The following is a 25,284-nucleotide window of genomic DNA, read 5'->3' on the forward strand; positions in this document are numbered from 1 at the left end:
TTCTGTTCTTGGGGACCATAGCGTTTGGTGGGGTACGCAAACAAGCAATCATCATGGAGCAAATACTATAATAAATGCTGTCCTTGGAGTGTGCACAAGACACCATAAGGTCATGTGTGGGAAAACATCCAATTAAAGAGGGTAGATTAGGGGAGGCCCCGCAGAGGATTCAGGCTTGTCCTGAGACATAAAGAGTAAGTCAGTAGATGGTGAACTAGGAGAGTTTTGTTTTAGGCAGAGGAAATGGCATGTGTTGAGAGGTACAGAGGTGTGAAACGATATGGTGTGTCTGAAAAGTTATGCTTAATTGGGTGTGTCTGACCAACGGGTTTACAAATACAGCTGTTCACATTTGGCTAAAGTTGAGTGGAGATGGACGGGGCTAGAGCTAGAGGGTTTAGTGTCATTAACTCAATGAATCAACTGAACTCCAAAATCAGCAACATTTTGGAGCAAAATAAACTGGATAAAAGAGCAGGTAACTAGAAAGTTATTGAAGTTAATTCGGACAAAAGTCATGAAAGCCCAGACTGACCAGCAATAGCAGGAAAAGAAACAGCAAGATGGTTTAGACAAATAGGAGAAAGAAGGTGGCTTAGACAATAGAGGGCTTCCCAGGTGACGCTAGTGGTAAAGAGCCTACTTGCCAATGCAGGAGATGTAAGAGATATGGGTTTGACCCCTAGGTCAGGAAGATCCCCTGGAGGAGAGCATGGTAACCCACTCCAGTATTCTTGCCTAGAGAATCCTGTGGACAGAGAAGCTTGGCAGGCTATAGTCCATAGGGTTGCACAGAGTTGGACACGACTGAAGAGACTTAGCAGCAGCAGCAAACAAATAGGAGACAGAGATTTCAACACACTTTTCTATGAGGACTTCCCTGGGGGCTCAGACTGTAAAGCGTCTGCCTACAATGTTGGAGACCCGAGTTCAATCCCTCGGTTGGGAAAATCTCCTGGAGAAGGAAATGGCAACCCACTCCAGTATTCTTGCCTGGAAAATCCCATGGACAGAGGAGCCTACGGTTCATAGGGTTGCAAAGAGTCAGACATGACTGAACAACTTCACTTCACTTCACTTCTCTATGAAGAGTTGAGACACAGCGTGATAAAGGGCTATTTTTATAGAATTTAATTAGAGTTTAGAACTAACTTGGGGTAGCATTTCCTGAATGTGAGGAGCACTGGCCTGGAGAAAGTCACCTTAAAAAAATTCTATGGTCAAATAAGGTTGCAAAACACTGCAGAATGTATTTCTCTCTTGGAGAGTCCCTGCAAATTCATGTATTCCTGTTTCTATGAGGTCTTGCTTACTCTGTACAGAGGGTATATCGTGCATTTGTGAAGAGACCAGATTGCACATTTCATCTAAAACTTGTAAGAAACTTTGAAATCGTCCTAAATTCAGAGTGTGTTTGCTGACTCTTGAAGCTGGAACAAGCGAAGGCACCCAGCCCTCTAGGCTTTCTCTCTCTCTATTTCTATTATTTCTTCTTTTATGACTTTGGGGAACTGCTTCTTGGGTAAATGCCTGTGAAAATGGATCTGACTCCAAGCAGTGCTTAAAACGTACATAATGATTATGATATGCTCTGGGATCCTTTTATGAAGTCTACCATTTAAATGCAAATGATTGCACAGTAACCTAAAGGGACCAGTGGTCTACACTACCTTAGTGATTCCTCTGACTCAGACTGATTTTATCCATTAGCCCCACTTCCTAAGCCTCATGCACAATAGCTCTACCTCATCCAAACTTTACTGCAAGTTGAGGATCAAGAGGTGTTTAAAGCATGATGTATCTATTATTACATCTGTTTAGTGCTGAATCAGGCAATAATACTTGGAAATTCCATTGCTACTGGTTGTTAATGAGGCAAAACATGGGAAAAAATGTTTGTTAATTATGGAAGCAACCAGTTTCTTAGGGATAATTGTTATTACTGTAATCAACATTTTATACCAAACAGCAAAATACTTTGTTTTCATGAACAAGATAGAATTTGTGGCATTTGCTATGTCTTTCTTACAAACTGATTGTTAACGGCCAACCACTCCCTAGTAGTTAGCTATCAATCTGCTACCAAGTGCAGAGCATCCTGAGATGTGTTTATGGTATTGGTGTGTTGCTTATAGCTGGACATTCCCTCTGACTCTGGTTTTTAAAATGGCAGGATGTCAAGGTATACGGCAAAGGAAATCCCATGAAAGTGGTAGCTGTAGACTGTGGGATAAAAAACAGTGTAATCCGCTTATTAGTAAAGGTAAGTAATTTGTTCCATCTCAAGGATGGGGGTTTGTAATACTGATCACTAGTATTAATCTGATTTTCTGTTTCAGAGAAAGCTTGTATACTTTCTCAGAATGTTAGAAGATATATTCTCGCTGCCTTTGGTCCATGAAATAATACATTTATCCCTGTTAAAATTAGAGATGTAGATTGCTATTAAAACCCAAAAATGTTCAAAGACTACAATACACAGAAGAAAATGATGACTGTTCTTTTCACTTACTGATTGACATTCTGAGACATGGTACAAGCGCTGATTAATTTTATTAACAAAAATGTGCATGGACTCATAAACAGTAGATGCTGTAGATGGCTTAGCCATGTGGCCCTCTTATTTTATCATTTTAAGCCATTTAGTCCATCTTCCAATTGCAAGTGTCTGCATCTCATTGCCTGAGGGCTCTCTTTGGTTGGTTGGAGGCTGCTGGCAGGCAGGAAATGATATAGAATTAATGATCCCTGGAGCAGCCCCAATCAATGACAGTGTCAATTCCCCAGCTCCTTTGCCACATGGGTAGGCTGTTTTTAGGTGAATATTCTATACTGGTTCTCAGAGTTCCCCAGTGATCCAAAGCTCTATTTGTGTGTTGTGGTATCTGATTGATAATGTATACTTTATTAGGGTCTTTAACCATGTTGCTTTGCTATTAGTATTTCTTGGAAACTTTTCCAAAGAAACTTCTTTCTCTCAAATTCTTGACTTGCTAAATGCTTCTAGCAAAACAATCAAAGCCATCTTCCATCCACTTTTGTATAGAAACGTTCTAATTTTTCTATTAGAATATAAGTATGAAAAAACCGAGGAAAGAAGGCTGATTAAAATTTGGTAAGATTAAAAAAATGAGGAATTGAAAAAGGTGAGAGGTGGACCAAAATAAATATTGGAGGAAATGGGTTTATCTTCTGTTTTGCCACTCCCTTTCCTGGAGTAAGTGAAGATCACCTGTGTTCTTGCGTGCCTAGTCATGAAGCCTTTAGGTTTGCAACCTCCTGAAGTGAGAGGAAGTATGGGAAACTGCATTATCTATTTTTTTAGAATCAAAACTTAAATGCTATTTTTTCCACATTTTATTATAGAGTCCCTTTACACCATACAAAATATGTCACCTAAAGAATTTTTGCTCAGCATTATTTATTTGAGTCATGTACTCTGTTTCCCTTCCCTTTCGGGAATAATTAGCCAAGAGAAGGTTAATCACTTTGGCAAAGAAAAATATTATTAAATTGAATTATTAAATATTATTAAATTCTTTTATAAAAAAGTTTTTTTTTTTTTGATGTGGGCCATTTCAAGTCTTTATTGAATTTGTTACAAAACTGCTTCTGTTGCTTATGTTTTGTTTTTTTGGCCATGAGAATCTTAGCTCCCCAACAAAGGATCGAGCCCATACTCCCTGTGGGGCACCAGGGAAGTCCCCAGTTGACCATCTCGTGTTTCTTTTCCAGCGAGGGGCAGAAGTGCATGTAGTGCCTTGGAATCATGATTTCACCAAGATGGAGTATGATGGGCTTTTAATTGCTGGAGGACCTGGTAACCCAGCTCTTGCACAACCACTAATTCAGAATGTAAAAAAGGTATGGTGAACCTGGAGAGTGTGTGTCTGTGTGTGAACTGGAGGGAGTCTGTTCTGTAATATACTTTATTTATACAAAAATATTTTTAGTACTTCTGTTTGTGACTTTCGAGGTAATGTCAGCACAGCCAGGAGAGAGTTCTACAGGAGAAAGAGCAAAGACCTTCAGGCAGAGTAACTGAGATTGTGTCCTTGAGTGTTAATAGCTGGAGTCCGATTTCCAAATGTGTTGTCTGAACAATTGTAAGATGATAACTTGTGTTACTCACCATGACCTTGGGACCTATAAGACTTTCAAATTTCTAGAGAAATATTAAACTAGATTTAACTTAGTCTGGGTGTTAAGTACATTATATTGAATTTTAATGCTTGCAAATTGTCAATCCTGTCCTTAGTCATAATCTAACCTTTTATTCAATTACTATTTTCTTTACCTTGTAAATTAAGGGGCAAAAATGCTTCATTTTATTTCTTCAGAGGTTGTATATATTTTTATATTTTGGACCTGATCTTTTGGATTAATAAAGTTTTTTTCCTAATTTAGATCTTGGAGAGTGATCGCAAGGAACCATTGTTTGGAATCAGTACAGGAAATTTAATAACAGGATTGGCTGCTGGTGCCCAAGTCTACAAGATGTCCATGGCCAACAGGTAAGGCAGTTATGCTTCTGTTTACATGTCAGACTGGCTCTGAAATACTGTTAGTAACTAAACCAAAAAGGCTTAGAGAACTTACATGGCGTTTTCTTCAGAATAAATAGATAGCCACACTATTACATGGTTCACAGTTGTCTGACTACCTGCTACAATTTTTATCACATATTGGAAAGGCAGCCTTCTCTAACAATAACTTTGTCAAAATTTAAAGTTATTTTCTTTTCCTTGACTTAAATTGAAGTTATAATACTCAAATGATATTCCAAGGGAAAATGTTCGGATTTTAAGCTTGATTTCAGAGCACTGCTGCTGCTGACAATTTTATAAAACTAGTGTAACTCAAGAACCCAGCAACCTTCAGATCCTATTGGTTTTACTTCCTTACCCTAAATGATGTTAATTTATTCAACATGGAACTTTCCCTCCCAGTCCACCCTCCACATGAAGTATGATTCAAAATGATTCAGGACTGAGGAGTAACTTCTTTATTATCCCCTAAGTACTCTCTTTTGGCTTTAAAATTACTGCAGCAGCATTAAAAGAAATTGCTTATATTTGTCTGTCTCTAAGCTAGTAAGCATCGGAGAAGGCAATGGCACCCCACTCCAGTACTCTTGCCTGGAACATCTCATGGACAGAGGAGCCTGGTGGGTTGCAGTCCACTGGGTCGCTAAGAGTCGGACACGACTGAGCGACTTCACTTTCACTTCTCACTTTCATGCATTGGAGAAGGAAATGGCAACCCACTCCAGTGTTCTTGCCTGGAGAATCCCAGGGACGGGGGAGCCTGTTGGGCTGCCGTCTATGGGGTCGCACAGAGTCGGGCATGACTGAAGTGACTTAGCAGCAGTAGCAGCAGCAAGCTAGTAAGCATCTCTTAACTTTTTTGTTATGAGTGCAATTCCCCTTTTTTAAAACCGATCATATAAGTTTAATAGACCTGATATTTAGCACACAACAAAGCTTCCTGAATTGACTTTTTTTTTTGGCTAAAATTATGGGATTAACAATCTGTAATTTTTCTCATGGAGTAATTTTTCACTAAGCAATTGAAACTTTTGAATTTTAATAGGCTTTTCTTACTCTCTATTTTACGTCTAATGCATTTATATTATTTTCTTTGCCTTTCCTTTTCTATATTATTTTTCACCTTTTCTATCCAGAGGGCAGAATCAACCTGTTTTGAATATCACAAATAGACAGGCTTTCATTACTGCTCAGAATCATGGCTATGCCCTGGACAGCACCCTTCCTGCTGGCTGGAAACCACTTTTTGTGAATGTTAATGATCAAACAAACGAGGTAAGTGAGTGAAGAGAAATACAGGAGTTTTAATACTCTGTTTCACAAATACCTTTCCCTTATTTATGTGGGCTTTTCTAGGGTATGTATGTGGAATAATTCTTGTTATAGATTATTTTCCATAGCCCTCTACTTTTTAAAAAAGTAATTTCTTTCTGTCTTATTCCCTTATCAGTTGACTCATTAAAGACCCACAATTTGAGTGGTTAATCAATGACTGTTTTACACATTCATTGCTAATGGGTGATTGGTAGAAGGAGATCTGTTTGGGACCAGTCTATGCAGGTCTCTGCAACTCAACACTGAAGTAGCCTTTGAGAAACCCTTGGAGAAGTAATTTAGGAGTTGGAAAAAAGAAGAGGATTTGAGTTGGTTCTGATCAGAGCCTAGAAGGGCCTGAAATGTTATAGAACAGGCTAGGTTTTTTTTTTTTTTTTTTTTAAATAGGGGAATTGGCCTATTTTTATTAGTACTGTTTATTCTTAGAACGTTCTTAAACTTTTAACTTAGTTTTGAAAATTTGAACTTCATTGTCCACTGATTCATACCTATTCCTGGTTGACACTCATTGTTACTGAATGAATTTCTTCCAATTTCTTATTCCTTTAGGGGATTATGCATGAGAGCAAACCCTTCTTTGGTGTGCAGTTCCACCCAGAAGTTGGCCCAGGGCCAACAGACACTGAGGTATGTCAGAAAGATGAGGTCTATTACATATTAAAATTCTTTAAAATCAGAAATATACTTATGTGAAAAACTGAGAAAACAAAATAAATACCTGGGTGGTGTTGGTACAAATCATTCTTCAAAAGAGTGCTTTGATAATGCCTGTGTTGTTTGAAAAATTTCCCCATGAATATCATGGAGGAAACTTCAATCTTTTTAAAAATTTGAAGTCGGAAAGCCCTTAAGAAACTGTGATTTTTATTTAAATGATTATCATTTTAATATATTTAGTTCTGAAATTTACAATTGTTGCACTATGCAAATGAATTCCCTCTTGCTCTCTGGTTCTCATAACTGAAATGAAATTTTAATCCCCCATCTGTAACTTCACGAAAATCCCTATGGCAACTGGTTGTATAGCCATAAAGGGAAAATAAACAGCAGCAGGAGCAAGAAGAAGAGCAGGGTTGTGGGGAGTGGGGAAGGTATGCTTGCACACACATATGAGTCAGATGGCTTAAGCAAAGAACCATAAGGAATGCCTAGAGGAGTTTTGTTTTAAATTTAATATTTTTACCTCTTTGTGTGAGTTTTTGGTTCAGTGTTCAAGAACATCTTTCCAAAAAGGGCTTGTGGAGATATTCAGAGAAGTCTGGGAAGTCTGAAGTGACTCTTCCTCTTGTACATGCTAGGGCCTGCAGTAGTGGTACTGACAATTCTTCCTTGTCAGCAGATGCTCTCAGAAAAGACAGCTAGGCAAAATGAAGAGAAGAGGAATTTTCCCTCTGTAGACTCTACTTCCTCATCCCCGAATTGCCCTTTTCAGATATTTGTATTTTTTTCTTGTTTCAGTATTATTAGGAAAGAACGGTTCTTAATAGCCAAAGTCAGTACAACATTATCCACACTCAAAAATAACATTAGTTGCATACATATACATCTATTGCCTAATGCGTGCTAAATACTTAACTTAAAATTTAGATTATTTGCCTATTATTTGCCTACTTCAGATTAGGAACACTGAAATTAAAATATGTGATATCTGGTCTCACTTAGTTCTTTTTTTCTGCCAAATAGTTGCAAAATGAATATATTTGTTGAAATTTGTCATGTCTAGTGCAACAGTGGAAATAAATTCATTGTAAAGCTTATGAATCTTAGAAATATTTGTATATGTAACACAATCTTTAGAGATATTTTTAGACCTGATAGATAATTTAAAAATCCAGTTATTTCTCACAGTAGGGTGCATAAGTAGTATAGCTTTTCTTTTTTTTTTTTTTTGCACAGCTAGAGTTTTATTTAGAAGAAGAAAATGCTTCATAATTAAGGGGCTGAAAATGACATTCTCAGAAGGCATTATCTGAAATGTTCATTGTCTGCTGAAAATGTTCTTTTAATAGAATTTGACATGAGCAGTTAGAAGTGTTTATTTGATCTAATTCTTATAGTAATAAATATTTAGTTTTGCTAGCTTTGGCAACCCCCACCCCCAAACAAATATTGATAGGAATACTTATCCTAAAAAGTTATTTGTTGCTTATCTAAAGTTCAAGTTGAACTGGACATACTGTATTTTAAGTGACAATTTTGTGAGTTTTGCAACTTCTAACTAGTTGGCTCTATTTTTTCTAGTATCTGTTTGATTCCTTTGTCTCACTGATAAAGAAGGAGAAAGGAACCACCATTACATCGGTACTACCAAAGCCAGGCCTAGTAGCATCTCGAGTTGAGGTCAGTATACGTGGGCTTCTTTTTGGTGTATGTATTTTGGATTTTCTCTATTGTGTGATGCCTTTATTAAGTGAATGAAGTAAACTGTTTTGATGTCTATGAAAGATGATTGGTGATATTGCAATCATCTGTCATTTTAACAGCTAACTATTTGGTCTATTCTACATGAGTCATTGGATGTTCACTGGAACCTTCATGTTGTGATTTAAAAATCATGTCTTTTAAAGTTCACCTCTTCTAGAACATTTTTAATAAAAATAATTTAATAAGGAGTAAGACTTAATTTAATTTCAAATTTGATGAATTGTCCATTACTCGATAAACCAGAGCCCGATGCGTGCTTGAGATACAGTTCAGACTACAGTCGTTATAATGATCACATTTTTTTAACTAGAAGATCTATTATTTAACATCATGAATGGAATAATATTATTTTACCTCCAAAGAGCAGATAGATAAGGATTAATATAGCCTAAGACTTGAATCCTTATTTGTTTGAATATGTATGTTAATATGAAAAGGTTTCACTCATTTCTTTCAAAGTTAAGGCATACTCACATCATTATTACATAAAATGTAGAAGGCTATAGATGTATTTTTAAGTATATATACATATATATATGTATATATGTGTATTATATATGTACACACACATATATGTATATATAGGTACATACACACATGTACATATATGTATATTTATTATATATGTGTGTATATATACACACACATATATGTAAAATCCTCTTATCATGAACAAAAATAATTGATTTATATGCTTACATAAAATGATAAGTTGAATTAGATAGTTTGTGTTAAAGATTTCTATGACAGCCTCTTTTACTGAGATGGAGAGATTGGAGGTAATCCAGCCACTCAGTGTGGAATCAAACTGTGGGTTCTCCATAGCTAACGAAGCCATCCACCATATAGTGTTTTTCTCATAATATCAGCTCATATTTTTCAGATGCCTTCCTTTTTTTAAATGGTGAGGTAAAGGGGAACTTGGGATTCTACATTGCATTACACACAGTAGGCACTCCATTAATACAAACTGTTTCCTAAGTCCTTGTTTCTTGCAGTGACCTAGAACATCTTCTTCCTCTGAATGGCTTGGCAGTTGTGGTTAAAAATAAGCAGTATTATTACTTGCTTGAAGTCATATGTATAACTTGTATGAATTTCAGTATGTAGCTAAAACATGATCTTTTTATTATTGTTTTTTCTGTAAATATTTCTGGATTGAACCACAAAGTAAAGGCAAAATGTAAATATAAAGGTGTTCCTGTTTCCCCTTGTCTTCTGTGTTTTCGTTTGTTAGGAAAGGCTCACAGGCTTGTTTCCATTTATGCCCATTATTTGTCCAACAGAAACCCACGGAATAATAATACATTTAGCCAAATAAATTTTAAGGAGATTATCTAAAAATTATATATATTATATTTATTATAAGCACATATAGATATACATTTCCATATATATGTAGTTATTTTTAGATATTTATATATGTTTAAATAAGATGTAGACCTCTTCCAAAAATTTTTTGCTTAAGTGAAAGAAGCTTCATGATCTTTGGAAATTGCTTTTTGAGATGTTTAAATTATTGATCTTTTTACTCATGTATATTTCAAAACATTGTACTTTAAATCCCCACATAAAGCCTGACAATATAGGTTATTTACCATACTTAAAAATGACTTATTTTCCCATATTAGTAATAAAAGTGATGTCATTTTTTTATTGCTTACAGGTTTCCAAAGTCCTTATCCTAGGATCAGGAGGTCTGTCCATTGGTCAGGCAGGTGAATTTGATTACTCGGGATCGCAAGCTGTAAAAGCCATGAAGGTGAGAGACCATGATCTTTCCTGGAATTAATATACTCCCTTTAATGAGTCTAATTAGTATTTTATAATTTAGATTTATGACACTATCTCTTTTCAAAGTCACTATAATTAATTTCCTTCACTATTCCTTACACATCTTATATAAAAGGAAGTTTGATCACAGACAAGAGTTTTAACTTTCTCAACTGGGCACACCTGCAAATTAAGAAGATTGGATTAATCTCCAAAATTATCTAAGATATCCCTATTTAAACTAAAAACATATAAGTCTACACTATAGATAGTACTTGTTAAGGCAGTGAGCTTTTAAAGCATATTTGTCTTTTGTGTGAAAGAGAACTTGGACATACCTGGTGCTGTAAAGTACTTTGAATGTTCTAAAGGATATTTCAGGCTTCTCTTTGGTTGAAATGGGGAAGATCCAACCAGAGGAGTAAAGGCAACAATGACTTTTGTCCAATCTTTAGAAGTTATTGTGGGCCACCTAATTTCATTATCTGTGACTTGGACTGGATGACCTACCAGGTCGAGTGGAATAGAGGGTTTAATAACTAAGTTGCTAAGAATATCCTCCCTGTTTCCTCAGTCTCTGGAAATCTTCCCCATCTTTATCATAGTAAAATAAACCTGTAGAAAACTCACTGTACATGTATGCTATTTCTGTTGAAAAACTAACTTGGCTTCTCTTTGGTGTCCTTATTTCCAGAATAGTCCACATTTTAGTGTTAATCAGGCCATCCAAAGGCAATGTGTGCTCTCTGTGACCTTGCCACAGGTTTTGTGGTGTCAAGACACTCTCACAAAGAGACCTGGCTAGGAAAGAGCTACATAGGGAAGGCAGCAAGAGGCCAACCAATATGAAAGATGGCCAAATTTTTCCTTTTTCTCTTTATTTTGTTCAGTATTCTATATACAGAGATTTTTCTCCTGACAGATGTCTGTTGAAAATAGACACAGCCCCCTGCCCCAATTACTTTACCCTTCTTTCCATTTGTTTTTATTTTTAATACTCTTCTCCATACACCCATGTGTGTTCACCCACATGCACACAGGCTTTTTTGTACATTTTCTTTTTTTTTTAAAACATGATTAAACAGGTTTCTTTATTTCTTTCTTTTTTCTTTTTTTTATTTTTAAACTTTACAATATTGTATTGGTTTTGCCAAATATCGAAATGAATCCGCCACAGGTATACATGTGTTCCCCATCCTGAACCCTCTTCCCTCCTCCCTCCCCATACTATCCCTCTGGGTCGTCCCAGTGCACCAGCCCCAAGCATCCAGTATCGTGCATCGAACCTGGACTGGCGACTCATTTCATATATGATATTATAGGCATTTCAATGCCATTCTCCCAAATCATCCCACCCTCTCCCTCTCCCACAGAGTCAAAAAGACTGTTCTATACATCAGTGTCTCTTTCAAAGTGTGCTTTATTTCACAGTTCAGTTCAGTTGCTCAGTCGTGTCCCACTCTTTGCGACCTCAAGGACTGCAGCATGCCAGGCTTCCCTGTCCTTCACTATCTTCCAGAGTTTGCTCAAATCCATGTCCATTGAGTTGGTAATGCTATCCAACCATCTCATCCTCTATTTCACTGTATTGAGGTTAAACTTATCTTTCAATAGATAATTAGTGGGTGTCCAATGGTTAAGATTGGTTAGAACACAATTTAAATGTGTTCAGAGTTTAGAACACATTAAACTAGCCTGCAATTTCTTTATCCTATTTGGTAGTTTTATTATGAACTAATATTTTCATAAGTTGTATTAGTATTTTTTATATGCATTACATCCAAAAGGTGAAGTTATACATTTTAGATGAAGAATAAGAATTAAAGAACATCACAAGTTTTAAGGCACTATTTGAATTTAAGGTAGCATGAAATATATCTCATTTTTCATCCAGACCCTCCCCCTAAGGATATGTAGGGCTTTCAAGGATGATTTCTATACTTTCATTTGAATATTTTGTTGACTTTTTAGAAGAGTTCAAAATTGACATGTTGATGGGTAAAAAAAAAGAACCATCTGGCCATATTTCATAATAATTATTTTACTAACTGTCACCCTTATCCTGGTTTATAAAGTTATTATCCTTAGTACCCTACATGAAGAATTATTTTAGGGGTCTCTCCAGATGTCAGGAATGAGATAGGGCTATGAATATCTTCACACACACATATACACACAAATTTTTATTTTTTCTTTTTTTTGCCATATGGTCATTTTCTTTTTATATTATATGTATAAACAGTTGTATAACGCTCTTTGTCAAAACACTACAGCAGGCATGAAAATCTAAGGAAAATGGAAACCAGCAGAAGGCTCTCAGTGCTTCCAGCTAGATGGGAATACATTATCTTGCATTTAAAGCACATGCTCAATGTTATTTTTCAAGAAACGTTAGAAAAGGAAGCAGTTTTGATGTTGTCTTTTTTTCCATTTTATATTTTACTCATTCAGAAAAATTCAGAATATTTTATTCTTTTAGGGTCAATTGAGCCGTAAAGTTGCGTAGTATTTGCGGACCTCTGGTCAAATTCTATAGAAAACATCTCCAGCTTTGCTTGATACAGGTAGTGACAAGGAATTTAGAATGATTGTCATGAAGTAGCAGTTCTTTTTAGATAGTTTTATTTTCAAGAAATTTTCTTTCTTCCTCTCACCAAATGTTTGTCATCTTTTAACTTCCATTCACAATGGTCCTGTTACTGATCTCTGCAGCCCATGGAATAACCTAAAATTTTGTTACCCAATAATACTCTTCATTTGAATTATGACTATTCTCTTTAGATCACGTGTTAAGATTCTAGATCCTTTTGTTTCTTTCAGGAAGAAAATGTCAAAACTGTCCTGATGAACCCAAATATTGCATCGGTGCAAACCAATGAAGTGGGCTTAAAGCAAGCAGATACTGTCTACTTTCTTCCCATCACCCCTCAGTTTGTCACAGAGGTCATCAAAGCGGAACGGCCAGATGGGTTAATTCTAGGCATGGGTGGCCAGACAGCTCTGAATTGTGGTGAGTTCTTTTATTTGCAGAGTTTTGCTTTATGTACCTATATATAACAATTTATTTTAATTTATTTAACATTTGTGCTCTGTGTGTTCATAAAAGCTTTCCTCCGTGTGAGGAAGCTTAGCAAACAGCCACCTGATAATGTCACATGATGATAATTACCAGTTTATTCCCCAGAACAGCTGGGGCACAAAAGGGAAACCTTTTGCTTTAATGCTTTGCGGTGGTTAAGTAGGTTTTTTTGAGTCCCCTCCTCTGTCCCATGATACTGCTTTTCTCTGCTTCCAGTGAAACTCTGAGAACTATTATGAATGAAAAATGAAAATTAACATTGATTAAGTGCTCTGTGCTCTTATGTGTTACATATATTTTCATGGTCACATAGATGAGTCTCTCTATCATCCCTTCACACAACTGCTGAGTCCAAGCTCTGTCCTATTTAAAATGTTTTAAACCTTTAGAAATAGATCATTATTGAGAATCCCATGGCTAGTTCCAGGAAGCAATTGGTGATGTAATGTGTATATCAACTGTAAAAAGCAGCCAAAACTAGACGTCAAGTTAGTAGGAACACAAACAATTTTGATACTTTTTAGCCCAGATAGATACCTACATCAGTGGGATTATTTAAATAAGAGAAGTTCATTATAGAAATAGACTTTCCTTAGAAGGAAAGGAAATATACTAAAATCTTAAGCCTTACAGTAATCCTATGATTTTTATTAATTAGAATAATAATTTTTATTCTGAGAATAAAAGTGAACATACATGTAATAGTAACACCAACAAAGTGCATGTGTGTGCTAAGTAGCTTCAGTCATGTCCGACTCTTTGCGACCCTATAGACTGTAGCCCTCCAGGCTCCTCTGTCCATGGGATTCTGCGGGCAAGAATACTGGGGTGGGTTGCCAAACCCTCCTCAAAAGGATCTTCCTAATCCAGGGATCGAATCCACATGTCTTAAACCTCCTGCATTGGCAGGTAGGCCCTTTACCACTAGTGCCACCTGAAAAGCCCAGTACCAACAAAAACTTTTTGGAAAAAAAAAATTCTGAAGATATTTTAGCATCAACAAAATATGTTGCTAAAATGTCTTCAGAATTTTTCTTTCAAAACTTTTCTTTACCCTAAGTATAATTCTTTTGTGGCCAATGGGAGCTTTTTGTAGTTAAGATTTTTTTTAAAAAAGTTGCGTTCAGATATCTGTTATAGAGAACATAAGATATTTTAAAAACAGATTTATTTTGCTTATTTATTATTGTTATGTATTGATTTATTTATTTTGTTGTTCTGTAGGAGTGGAATTATTCAGGAGAGGTGTGCTCAAGGAATATGGTGTGAAAGTCCTGGGAACTTCAGTTGAATCTATTATGGCCACAGAAGATAGACAGCTGTTCTCAGACAAACTAAATGAAATTAATGAAAAAATTGCTCCAAGCTTTGCAGTGGAATCGGTAAGAAATCTTTGTTCTAGAGAAGCAGGGCCATTATGTGTCTTGCATTTAGAGAGAATGATTTGTCATGCTGAAAAATAATAAAGTGTTTTATTTGCATATATTTTCTTCCAGAAATGTGTTAGTACTTCAAGGACACTGTGTATTAATTGCAACATTCAATACTGAAACATTAGGGATGCATATTAATATTTTATTTTATGAAAAGGGAAGCATAAACCCACAGGTGATGTGGTTTATCAATGGCTGAAGTGCCCTGAGTATCAGATCTCCTGAATCAAAACAAAGAAGCATATCAACTTGCAATGCCAAAGTAATTTTTACCTTCTTCCTGGGATTAGTCACACATTTTGTGAGAATGTCCTACAAATGGGAAATGATTGATTTTAAAGTTTTTGTTAGAATGTAATAAACATTTTACAATAAAATCATCTTACAAAAAAGGCCATTGGATCTAATCAGTAATATTTATAATTGAGAAACCTGTGACTTAGTTGTTTAAAGAGGAAAGTTTGTTCTGCATTTCTCTTAATCACGTTCTATAGTGTCCTGTACCTCTTGATAGGCTTTTACCGGATACCAGGAAAAAGTCAGACTTTCTGTGTATCTGTTTTTGTCTGTGACTTTATTCCTGATTTCAGGCATACAGTCAGTGAAATGGGGGTAGTGGAAGCAGTTTCTGATGAAACTTCCCCATTGTAGAAACAGGCAAATCTTCTGGGATAAGGCAGATACTGCTGGGACAACTAAAAATGGGCTATGTGTGTTTTCAGAAAAGAGCATTATCAAGTACATAGCATGTTGCAAAGCTGTCAATCAGGAGTAGTCCCAGGATAGCTCTGCTGAACATTTGGAAAGCTCTTGCTATACATTTATTCTTTCATTGCCCGATTTAATTATGTCCTTGCTTCCTTAGGATGAGAAACAGGCATATGGGAAAGGTGTAATTACACTCCCATTGGTAGTGTAATAATATTCCATGACAGAAAAATATAGCCACCATATGTTGTATTCTGTAAGTTAAAAAACAAAAAAAATTCCAAGCTTCTGGGACCACTCTCTGACTGAACTTGGAAAATGAAAACTCTCATTCTAGATAGCATTCCAGTTAGATTCTGTAGTAGAAAACCTTGTTTTGTTACGAGATGAAGACTTTTACACTGAATGTAAAATTTCAATACGGCCCTCATTCTCAAATGAATGACAATTATTTTGCCTTTGGTCATTATTTCTATTTTTTAACAATTTATCATTAATATTTTTATTAAATTTTAATAAAATTTACCCCAAAGGGATTAGAAAAGAGCCTTCACTGTACATTAAAAAATCCTAAAATTTAACTTAAAATCCTTAAAATAATACTTCTTTCTCAGAAGGCAATGAGGGAATAATTGAACATAGTCTTTTCCCCCAAATAAACTGTCACACTTGAATCACCAGACTCTCTTGGTTGGTATTCTCTGCTAGTGTGGTCAGCATTTACAGCTTTGAGTCCATGTTCTTGTTGACAGATTGAGGATGCACTGAAGGCAGCAGACAACATTGGCTACCCGGTGATGATCCGTTCTGCTTACGCCCTGGGCGGGTTAGGCTCAGGCCTCTGTCCTAATAGGGAGACTTTAATGGACCTCAGCACAAAGGTATGTGTTTTTGCAGACCAAATTCTTAATAAGAAAACTCCCTGATGTACTCTTTCAATTAAAGAAAGTTACACAGATTAAAAAAAAAATGACCTTTTCTCTGTTTATAAATCACTGCCACATCTCTAAATTGTTGTCCAAGATATGACACTTTTGAAATGGAAGTGCAGTGCAGCTATCTTCACTGTACTGTCTACTGATTTCATTGTTGGGCAGCCAATCCAATTCTATCTCCCTCTGCTTCAAAATCTGCTCCAAAACACATATGATGTTAAACTTATTTTAGTGGCTTAAAAAAAAACACCCAGAATATAATATTCCATTTTGCTGTTATGTTTTGAAACAATATGACATGGATGGTGTCCAGTAAGGAAAATATAACATATTGAGCAGCTTAGCTTTACCTCAAATTTAGGTGTCTAAAATAAATACAGTATAAACCTCATAGTATCATGAATGAGTGGTTTCTCTTGCCAACTGCCACACACACATATAAGCAAAAGTGAGATTTGAGTGCTTACAATTTACTTTTCAGCAAAATCACTCTAATGGATTTCTGAATACTTCTTTTCTTAAGTATTAAAGGGAAAATCTTGAGAAAATTCAGATATGCTCCAAAAAATAGATATTAACACAGAAACCATGCTCCATGAGAGCAGTGACTTTTGTTCACATTTAATGGATGTGTTTGTGCCCAAGAGGCTCATATAACTTTCCATGGGGCAGTTATGGATACAAAGCTGACAGAATTATTGTGATGGCTATTTTGGGGGGTGTTGAGTAAATATCAAGCAGAGTTTATACCTTTATCATTACTTTTGAGAGTGAAACAGAAAAGATGATGTCCTTGAATTGTTGTAAGATTTTGAGAATAGATAAATAAAGTTAAATGTACTTAAATAACTGCAGGGCTTCCTTGGTGGTTCAGTGATAAAGAATCCACCTGCCAAACAGGAGACATGGGTTTGATCTTTGGGTTAGGAAGATCCTCTGGAGAAGGAAATGGAAACCCATTCCAGTATTCCTACCTGGGAAATGCTATGTACAGAGGACCCTGGCAGGCTGCAGTCCATGGGGTTGCAAAAGAGTCAAATTTGGGCTTAGCAACTAAACAACAACAAATAACTGCAATGGCAAATTTACATGTCCAAAACATGGACTGAGTTTTTCTAAAGTTGCCAAAACAAACCTCCACAAAGAGAAACATTTCTAATATAAATGTTTCTTGTTTCCATTCTGGACTTTTGAATCATGTATTTAAAGAAAAGATGCTTATGGAGGTATACATTTTTTTCCTCTAGCACATTAGATATTCCTAATGTTTTTAATATTAACAACCTCATTATTACTGTCAATCATGACAATGCATATTTATTCTCAATTAAAAATATTTTTTTACAGTATAAAAGCACTCTGAATATTCAGTCGTCCAAAATATTTACAATGAAGATTAACTTTGGAATGGGATACTTTAAATTATTTATACAGCTAGCTTTTCCTGTGAGAAAAATGATGTATATTGTTATATTCTAAGCAAAAGAATCTGCCTGCAGTGCAGGAGATCTGGGCTCAATCCCTGAATTTGGAAAATCTCCTGGAGAAGGGAATGGCAACCCACCCATATATTCTTGCCTGGAAATCCCATGGACAGAGAAGCCTGGTAGGCTATAGTCCATGGGTTCACAAAGAGTGGGAAACAACTGAGCTACCAACACTCACTTTCAAGCTACCCCTTACTCTCTTGAGATTATATTTAGCATCATTAGAAACTGCATTAACCTGATGTAGGTCCCTAAATTATCTTTGTATAAAATCTGAGACTTGAAAGAAAAAGTAGCTGAGGCAACAATGGAAGCTCATCTTAACTGTCCTTGTGTCCAGTCTGTTGCATTAGAATGCAAAAGGCTTCCCCCATTCATCTCCTTTGTTTCTGAGATTTCTTCTATTAGCAGGTAATCCAAATGATAAATTAATCATTATTAAGTTGTTCACACTGGCTACAGAGTTTCTTAACCACTTTGAAAACCTCATCATGGGTAGCTGTGAGGCCAAAAGTGTTACGTTTTCAAGTGCACATGCTGGAGCATGTAGTGTTGACTGAGGTTAAAAAAAACAGTGTTGAGGCACATCACAGAATACTTACATTGAGTTATTATTTCATTATGGTACCTGCTAATAATTTGAAAAAAATCAGACTACGTTGTCCAGTTGCTTTCATTGCCATCACAAATCAAATCTATTATGAGACAAAGGGACATTTCTTCCTTGGATTTTTCAGCAACTAAATGTCCTAAGGTTAGAGACCACCTCTTTCAGATTTTGGGTTCAGCATTCTACTCAGCAATGGGTACAGAGTAAATAAGGAACGATAATTATACTAATTCATATCTGTTTAATCAAGCATGCATGATCTATGACTCAATATTTAAGCACTTAGGCAGTGATTACCCATAATAATAGCTGCATATGATTCTTCTAATTCCCAAGTTTCATATGCCATCTTGGCTAACTGTTTACAACCATCATCATCTCCTTTCTTCCCCTCATCAACATCAAGTGACTTTTATTGTGTATGTTCTTTACAAAGCATCCTCAGCTATTTTAGAGAAAGAGTCTTTAGACTTATTTTTCCATATTTATTTGCACTTATCACATTTTCTGGTTTCACAGAAGCCTAGCTACTGAAATAATTTCATTTTCCTTTGCCTGATTGCTCAATTATTTTCCCTTTTGCCTAAATTAGTTTGATTTAATGTCATATCAGCACTTTGAATGGCAAGCCTCAATAATATAAATCAAGCATATTCACTGCAGGATGCTATTCCTAGTACCTCACTGATTTTCTGACACATGGTGCCTTCTGGAGCATAGAAAAGGATGGGGACTAGGCTTGAGACTTCAGTGGGACCAGGGTTTAGGCTGGGGCACTTTGCCAAATACATTAAACCTAGTTCCTTTCTTATTCTTCGGTTTCTTTTTTCACCAATTTCCAGGCTTTTGCTATGACCAACCAGATTCTGGTGGAGAAGTCAGTGACAGGTTGGAAAGAGATAGAATATGAAGTGGTCCGAGATGCTAATGACAATTGTGTCACTGTCTGTAACATGGAAAATGTTGATGCCATGGGTGTTCATACAGGTAGGCAAGGAATCTTCAAGCATTATGGTAATGCCTTCAACTCATGTATCTGATGGCTCAAAGCACTTGTTATTAAGTTCCTTTCTTTAAATTAGTATTCTTAGCGGGCACAATAGTGATACAATTGTATACATACATATTTCACAGGATTCAAAATACTCCCATATTTAATTTAATCTTCACAAAAACTCTCTGAAGTAGGGGATGTATTATTATCTTGATTTCACTTGAGGAAGGGGTCAAACATAAGCAATATAGTGAAGATGGAATATGTAAGACTTGATGTTGAGAAGTAGGGCATGAGATTAAGAAGGCTTAAAGCAGACTGAGTTTTAGTCACCAGGTGAATAAGAAAATAGCCACAGTAAATAGAAATAGATGAAATAAATAGGTTTCTCAGCAAGTGAAGCTAGTTAGACAAGAGGGCAAAGATGATGACTTAGGATTTAGAAATGCTAAATTTGAAGGGTGGGTGGAAATCTCTAAAAGAGGTTTGAGAATATGGAGTTGTAATTCAAGAAAAAGGATAAAAATAAAGAAGTTAATGCAAGGTTATTGGAAGTCTTGGTATAAAGGAAATAGTGGAAACTGGAAGCATAGACTGAGTATTCAAGACCATAGATGTAGAAAGAAAACTAGAGTCAATGATCAAACCCTGGGAAACAGATTTATAGGTGGAAGAAAAATAAAGGATTGGTGTTGAAGAAAAAGAAGGGAGTGATAGTTACCAAGTAAGCCAATGTAGGCACAAGTTTTATAAAAGAGCTTTGATTTTGACTGTAGCAAATACTATGAAAGGTCAAGAATGAGGATTCAATGTTGCTTTTGGATATTTAAGAGAACAGTTTGAATGCAAGGTTGGTTATGTGAGCCATGTGGAAAGGAATTATATGGCTGCGAGTGATGAGTAGAACTGGTAAACTTTCAAGAGGTTTTGTCATTAAGGAATGAGAGAGATGTTTTTTGTAACCATCTGGCAGTTGGGGAAGGGGCTTTTTGAGCTTGTAATGATTAGAGCTTGTTTGTAGGTGGAAAGGATGGTGACTAAGGAATAACATGTTGAAGATACAGGGGGCTGTGATGGGAGAGAAGTGAGAAAATGGGAAGGGATGTGATACAGAAAATTGATGGATGAGCCTGTATAGGTGAAGAGGAGTTGATATTTTATGGAAGGAATTAGTTGAGAGATGATTTATGATACAGAGAAGAGAAACTGAAGAAGTTAATGTCAATCGAGTAAGTAGATGACTAAGCCTTGATTGCTGGATACATTTGGGAAAGCTTAGAGTGATTTCTGTAAACGTGTCTGAGCTATCATGGCTTCCCTGATAGTTCAGTTGGTGAAGAATCCACCTGCAATGCAGGAGACCCTGGTTTGATTCCTGGGTTGGGAAGGTCCGCTGGAGAAGGGATAGGCTACCTGCTACAGTATTCATGGGCTTCCCCTGTGGCTCAGCTGGTAAAGAATCTGCCCACAATGTGGGAGACCTGGGTTCTATTCCTGGGTTGGGAAGATCCCCTGGAGAAGGGAAAGGCTACTCACTCCAGTATTCTGACCTGGATAATTCCATGGATTGTATAGTCTATTGTCCGAGTAATATAGGTGAAACAATCAGAGGGAACGTGCTTTGTATGTATTTCCTTAAGATAATTCTATTCCCAGCAAACCCTTAGTCTATTCTGTGTCTTGGGTCACGCAAATGGATTGTTAAGTCACTGAGCTGATTTATATATGCTTCCAAATAACAAGTGTTTCCTGGATGTACAGGTGACTCAGTTGTCGTGGCCCCTGCCCAGACACTCTCCAATGCGGAGTTTCAGTTGTTGAGACGTGTTTCAATCAATGTCGTTCGCCACTTGGGCATTGTGGGTGAATGCAACATTCAATTTGCCCTTCATCCTACCTCAATGGAATACTGCATCATTGAAGTGAATGCCAGATTGTCCCGAAGCTCTGCCCTGGCCTCAAAAGCTACCGGGTAAGACCAGAACGATTGACCATGGGTCTGCAGATTCTTTACAGACTGATTTGGAAAAGTGACAGCTAGTGAAAGACTGTGCTGCATTTGCAAATTATAGTCCCCATTTCTGTAGGCTGGCTCCCAGTCACGTCCTCTATGAACGTGGTTATTAATGAGCTTGCTGCCAGATTGAGGCAAATGGTTTTGTGAGCTGGCTTTGTTTGCTGGCTAATCATAAACTAATCAAAATCTGGGTGGTCAAAACCGGCTGTGAAAAATCTGCTTCTTAATTGCACTTTGCAGATGTTGTTAAAAAGTGCAAATTAATTCTTAATTTGAGTCCTCAACTATCTTTGTCAGGTGTATAGCAAGCGTTAGACAAAAAATATAGTTCTCTTGACTCAAGGATGTAATACACATTATTTTATTTCAGCAAAACTTCGCAAGACCAAACAACATGTGGTTTGTCTATAGGTAAATCTCACAACTAAAGGAATTTATATCTATTTAACAATTGCTAGCAAGCACAACTGGAAGGAAAAGTAATTAATGCCTTTTGTATCTATTAATATATTTAACATCTGGTATTTAAAATCCATGCCATTTATATGAAAATATATTTACCTCTAAAGGTATTTTGGGGGCTTCCTTGGTGGTAGCTCAGATGGTATATAATCTGCCTGCAATGCAAGAGACCCAGATTCAGTCCCTGGGCTGGGAAGAACCTCTAGAGAAGGGCATGGCAACCTTCTCCAGTATTCTAGCCTGGAGAATCCTATGGACAGAGGCTTTATAGTATGTGGGGTTGCAGAGTCGGATATGACTGAGCAACTAAGCACACACAAAGGTATTTTTATGTAGCAACGGTGTTTCATGGAGTGTGTAAGAAGTTTTGACTTAAGAAAGAGTCAGGGAACCTGAATTATCCTTTTTATTCTTCCACTGACTGTGGAACTTTGGATACATCAATATTGTCTCTGTCATTTTTCTCACTTGTTAGATTGGGAAGTTGTACTAAAGGACTCATATATAATTCTATAGTTCTATGAATTGATTTTTCAAATACAATTACCCAAACTGACATTCCAGAAGAGTAAAATCAAGTTTCCAGAATATTAGCTGTGTAAAGAACCCAAAGTTCAAAGATAATTTGGAGACAAAGCAAGGACCCAAACTTTCAAGGACTGCATTTTATGATCATTACATACTCCATTGTTATTATTGTTGATTAGTTGCTAAGTCATGTCCAACTCTTTGTGACCCCATGAACTGTAGCCAGTCAGGTTCCTCTGTCTATAGAATTTTCCAGGCTAGAAAACTGGAGTAGGTTGCCATTTCCTTCTCCAGGGGATCTTCTTGACCCAGGGATCAAACCCGCATCTCCTGCATTGGCAGGCAGATTCTTTACCACTGAGCCAGCTGGGAAGCCATAGTACCAGCTAACTTCACTGTCTTTCCATGTATATATTTTTATAAAAGAATATTCTGTAGATTCTTAGTGAAGGTTATACACAAGTGAGTACTTTATTTATCAAGGAAACTATTGATTTTGGACTGAAAAGTTGAAGGTTGGGAGTTGTAACACTGCATGTCAGGCATAGAGAGTGAACTCTTTTGTGATTCATGCCTCTGTACTTTGTTATGACTCACTATGTTTTATAAGGAGCTATTAAATGTTCATACATAACCAAAAATCAGGTATGCTTTATACCCTGATGTGAAATAATACAAAAATTTCTAAGAAGAGCCAATTTATATTTTGAGCTGTTGTTAATACTTATTGCTGAAAGAAAAAATTGTCTCCTCCTTTACAGTTACCCACTGGCATTCATCGCTGCAAAGATTGCCCTGGGAATTCCACTTCCAGAAATCAAGAATGTTGTATCAGGGAAGACATCAGCCTGCTTTGAACCTAGCCTGGATTACATGGTTACCAAGATTCCCCGCTGGGATCTTGATCGTTTTCATGGAACTTCTAGCCGAATTGGTAGTTCTATGAAAAGTGTAGGAGAGGTGAGTCCTTAGTTAATTCCTCTAGTTCACTCTTCTCAGTTATTTTGTCAAACCCTTAATGTTTTTGAAAGTCTTAAGTTTCCTTGGTTACTGGGTTCTTGACTGGAAGATACTTCAGTTCAGTTCAATTCAGTTGCTTAGTCATGTCTGACTCTTTGAGAGCCCACAGACTGCAGCACACCAGGCTTCCCTGTCCATCACCAACTCCCTGAGCTTGCTCAAACTCATGTCCATCAAGTCGGTGATTCCAACCAACCAACTATCTCATCCTCTGTTGCTCCCTTCTCCTCCTACCCTCAGTCTTTCCCAGAATCAGAGTCTTTTCCAGGGAGTCAGTTCTTTGCATCAGGTGGCCAAAGTATTGGAGCTTCAGCTTCAGCATCAGTCTTTCCAATGAATATTCAGTGTTGATTTCCTTTAGGATTGACTGGTTTGTTCTCCTTGCTATCCAAGGGACTCTCAAGAGTCATTACCAGCACCATAGTTCAAAAGCATCAATTCTTCGGCATTCAGCTTTCTTTATGGTCCAACTCTCACATCCATACATGACTACTGGAAAACCATAGCTTTGACTACAAGGACCTTTGTTGGCAAAGTAATGTCTTTGCTTTTTAATATGCTGTCTATATTGGTCATAGCTTTTCTTCTAAGAAGCAAGTGTCTTTTAATTTCCTGGCTGCAGTCACCATCTGCAGTGATTTTGGAGCCCAAGAAAATAAAGTCTCTCACTGTTCCCATTGTTTCTCTGTTTGCCATGAGGTGATGGGACTGGATGCCATAATCAGTTCAACTCAAATTAGTAAACATTTCCTGAGTTTGTCCCTTGGACTGTAAGGAGATCAAACCAGTCGATTGTAAAGGAAATCAGTCCTGAATATTCATTGGAAGGACAGATGATGAAGCTGAAGCTCCAATAATTTGGGCACCTATGTGAAGAACTGACTCATTGGAAAAGACCCTGATGCTGGGAAAGATTGAAGGCAGGAAGACAAGGGGACGACAGAGGATGAGATGGTTGGATGGCATCACTGACTCTATGGACATGAGTTTGAGCAAGCTCCAGGAGTTGGTGATGGACAGGGAAGCCTGGTGTGCTGCAGTCCATGGGGTCTCAAACAGTTGAACACAACTGAGCTACTGAACTGAACTGAACTACTACATATAAACACTGGAATGATAGAAATAGTGAGTGAGATGTAGATAATGGTGACACATTATCTCCAGCTCGTAAATTCAGAATACATTAATAGACCTAAGTATAATATGAATTCAGTTCAGTTCAGTTCAGTTGCTGAGTTCACTCAAACTCACGTCCATCGAGTCGGTGATGCCATCCAGCCATCTCATCCTCTGTCGTCCCCTTCTCCTCCTGCCCCCAATCCCTCCCAGCAAACTGTGGTAAAAGTTAGAACACAGTATTTACAGGCAGGCGTTATGCGAATGCAGTTGGCTAGGGTCAGGGAAAGCCTCAATAGTTATTCCATTGAAAAACGGTGCACTCTTCACTTAATGGATATGAATTTTAATAATGTAAAGTATTGAAAAGCACAAATTTTGAACAAACATGGTTATATATTCTTTTATTGTTACATTTCCTTCTCTTTTATTGAATGTTCTCCATATACTATCATGTACTCAAAAATAATAAAAATTCATGATGAGTTACTTATAGAACTAGTTACTGATACTGAAAATTTTATAAAGTACTTTGAAAATATTTTCTTAATTTGGTAATACTATAAAGTACCTTATTTCTGCTACTCTCTCCTATGCTTAGGCTAGCAAATCTATGAATACATTGTCTAACTCTTCAAATACCACTATGCTTCACAAATTGCATATCTGAATTGGACTAACCTTTTTTTTTATCCTTTTCTTGAGACTCTTCCCTTATTTATAATTAGGTTTGGAGCAGTGTGAAAAGGTTATCTGTTTGACTTTAGTGATCTTTGAATATGCGGCTTGTCACACAACTGACATGAAGATTTACTA

At 36.7% G+C, this 25,284-nt stretch overlaps 1 protein-coding gene across 1 annotated transcript in view; it reads left to right on the top strand.

Moving 5' to 3' along the window:
- Nucleotides 1-25,284, top strand: part of CPS1 (carbamoyl-phosphate synthase 1) — a 139,862-nt gene that overhangs the window by 37,745 nt on the left and 76,833 nt on the right. Inside the window, exons 7-19 of the mRNA XM_019976310.2 lie at nucleotides 2,174-2,263; nucleotides 3,736-3,864; nucleotides 4,408-4,514; nucleotides 5,684-5,822; nucleotides 6,432-6,509; nucleotides 8,124-8,222; nucleotides 9,973-10,068; nucleotides 12,900-13,089; nucleotides 14,383-14,540; nucleotides 16,052-16,180; nucleotides 19,174-19,318; nucleotides 21,087-21,297; nucleotides 23,094-23,292. Coding sequence (XP_019831869.1) covers nucleotides 2,174-2,263; nucleotides 3,736-3,864; nucleotides 4,408-4,514; nucleotides 5,684-5,822; nucleotides 6,432-6,509; nucleotides 8,124-8,222; nucleotides 9,973-10,068; nucleotides 12,900-13,089; nucleotides 14,383-14,540; nucleotides 16,052-16,180; nucleotides 19,174-19,318; nucleotides 21,087-21,297; nucleotides 23,094-23,292 — 1,770 coding nt within the window. The remainder of the gene's footprint in view (nucleotides 1-2,173; nucleotides 2,264-3,735; nucleotides 3,865-4,407; nucleotides 4,515-5,683; nucleotides 5,823-6,431; nucleotides 6,510-8,123; nucleotides 8,223-9,972; nucleotides 10,069-12,899; nucleotides 13,090-14,382; nucleotides 14,541-16,051; nucleotides 16,181-19,173; nucleotides 19,319-21,086; nucleotides 21,298-23,093; nucleotides 23,293-25,284) is intronic.

This window comes from Bos indicus, chromosome 2, assembly GCF_029378745.1.
Source record: "Bos indicus isolate NIAB-ARS_2022 breed Sahiwal x Tharparkar chromosome 2, NIAB-ARS_B.indTharparkar_mat_pri_1.0, whole genome shotgun sequence".
Classification (NCBI taxonomy): Eukaryota; Metazoa; Chordata; class Mammalia; order Artiodactyla; family Bovidae; genus Bos; species Bos indicus.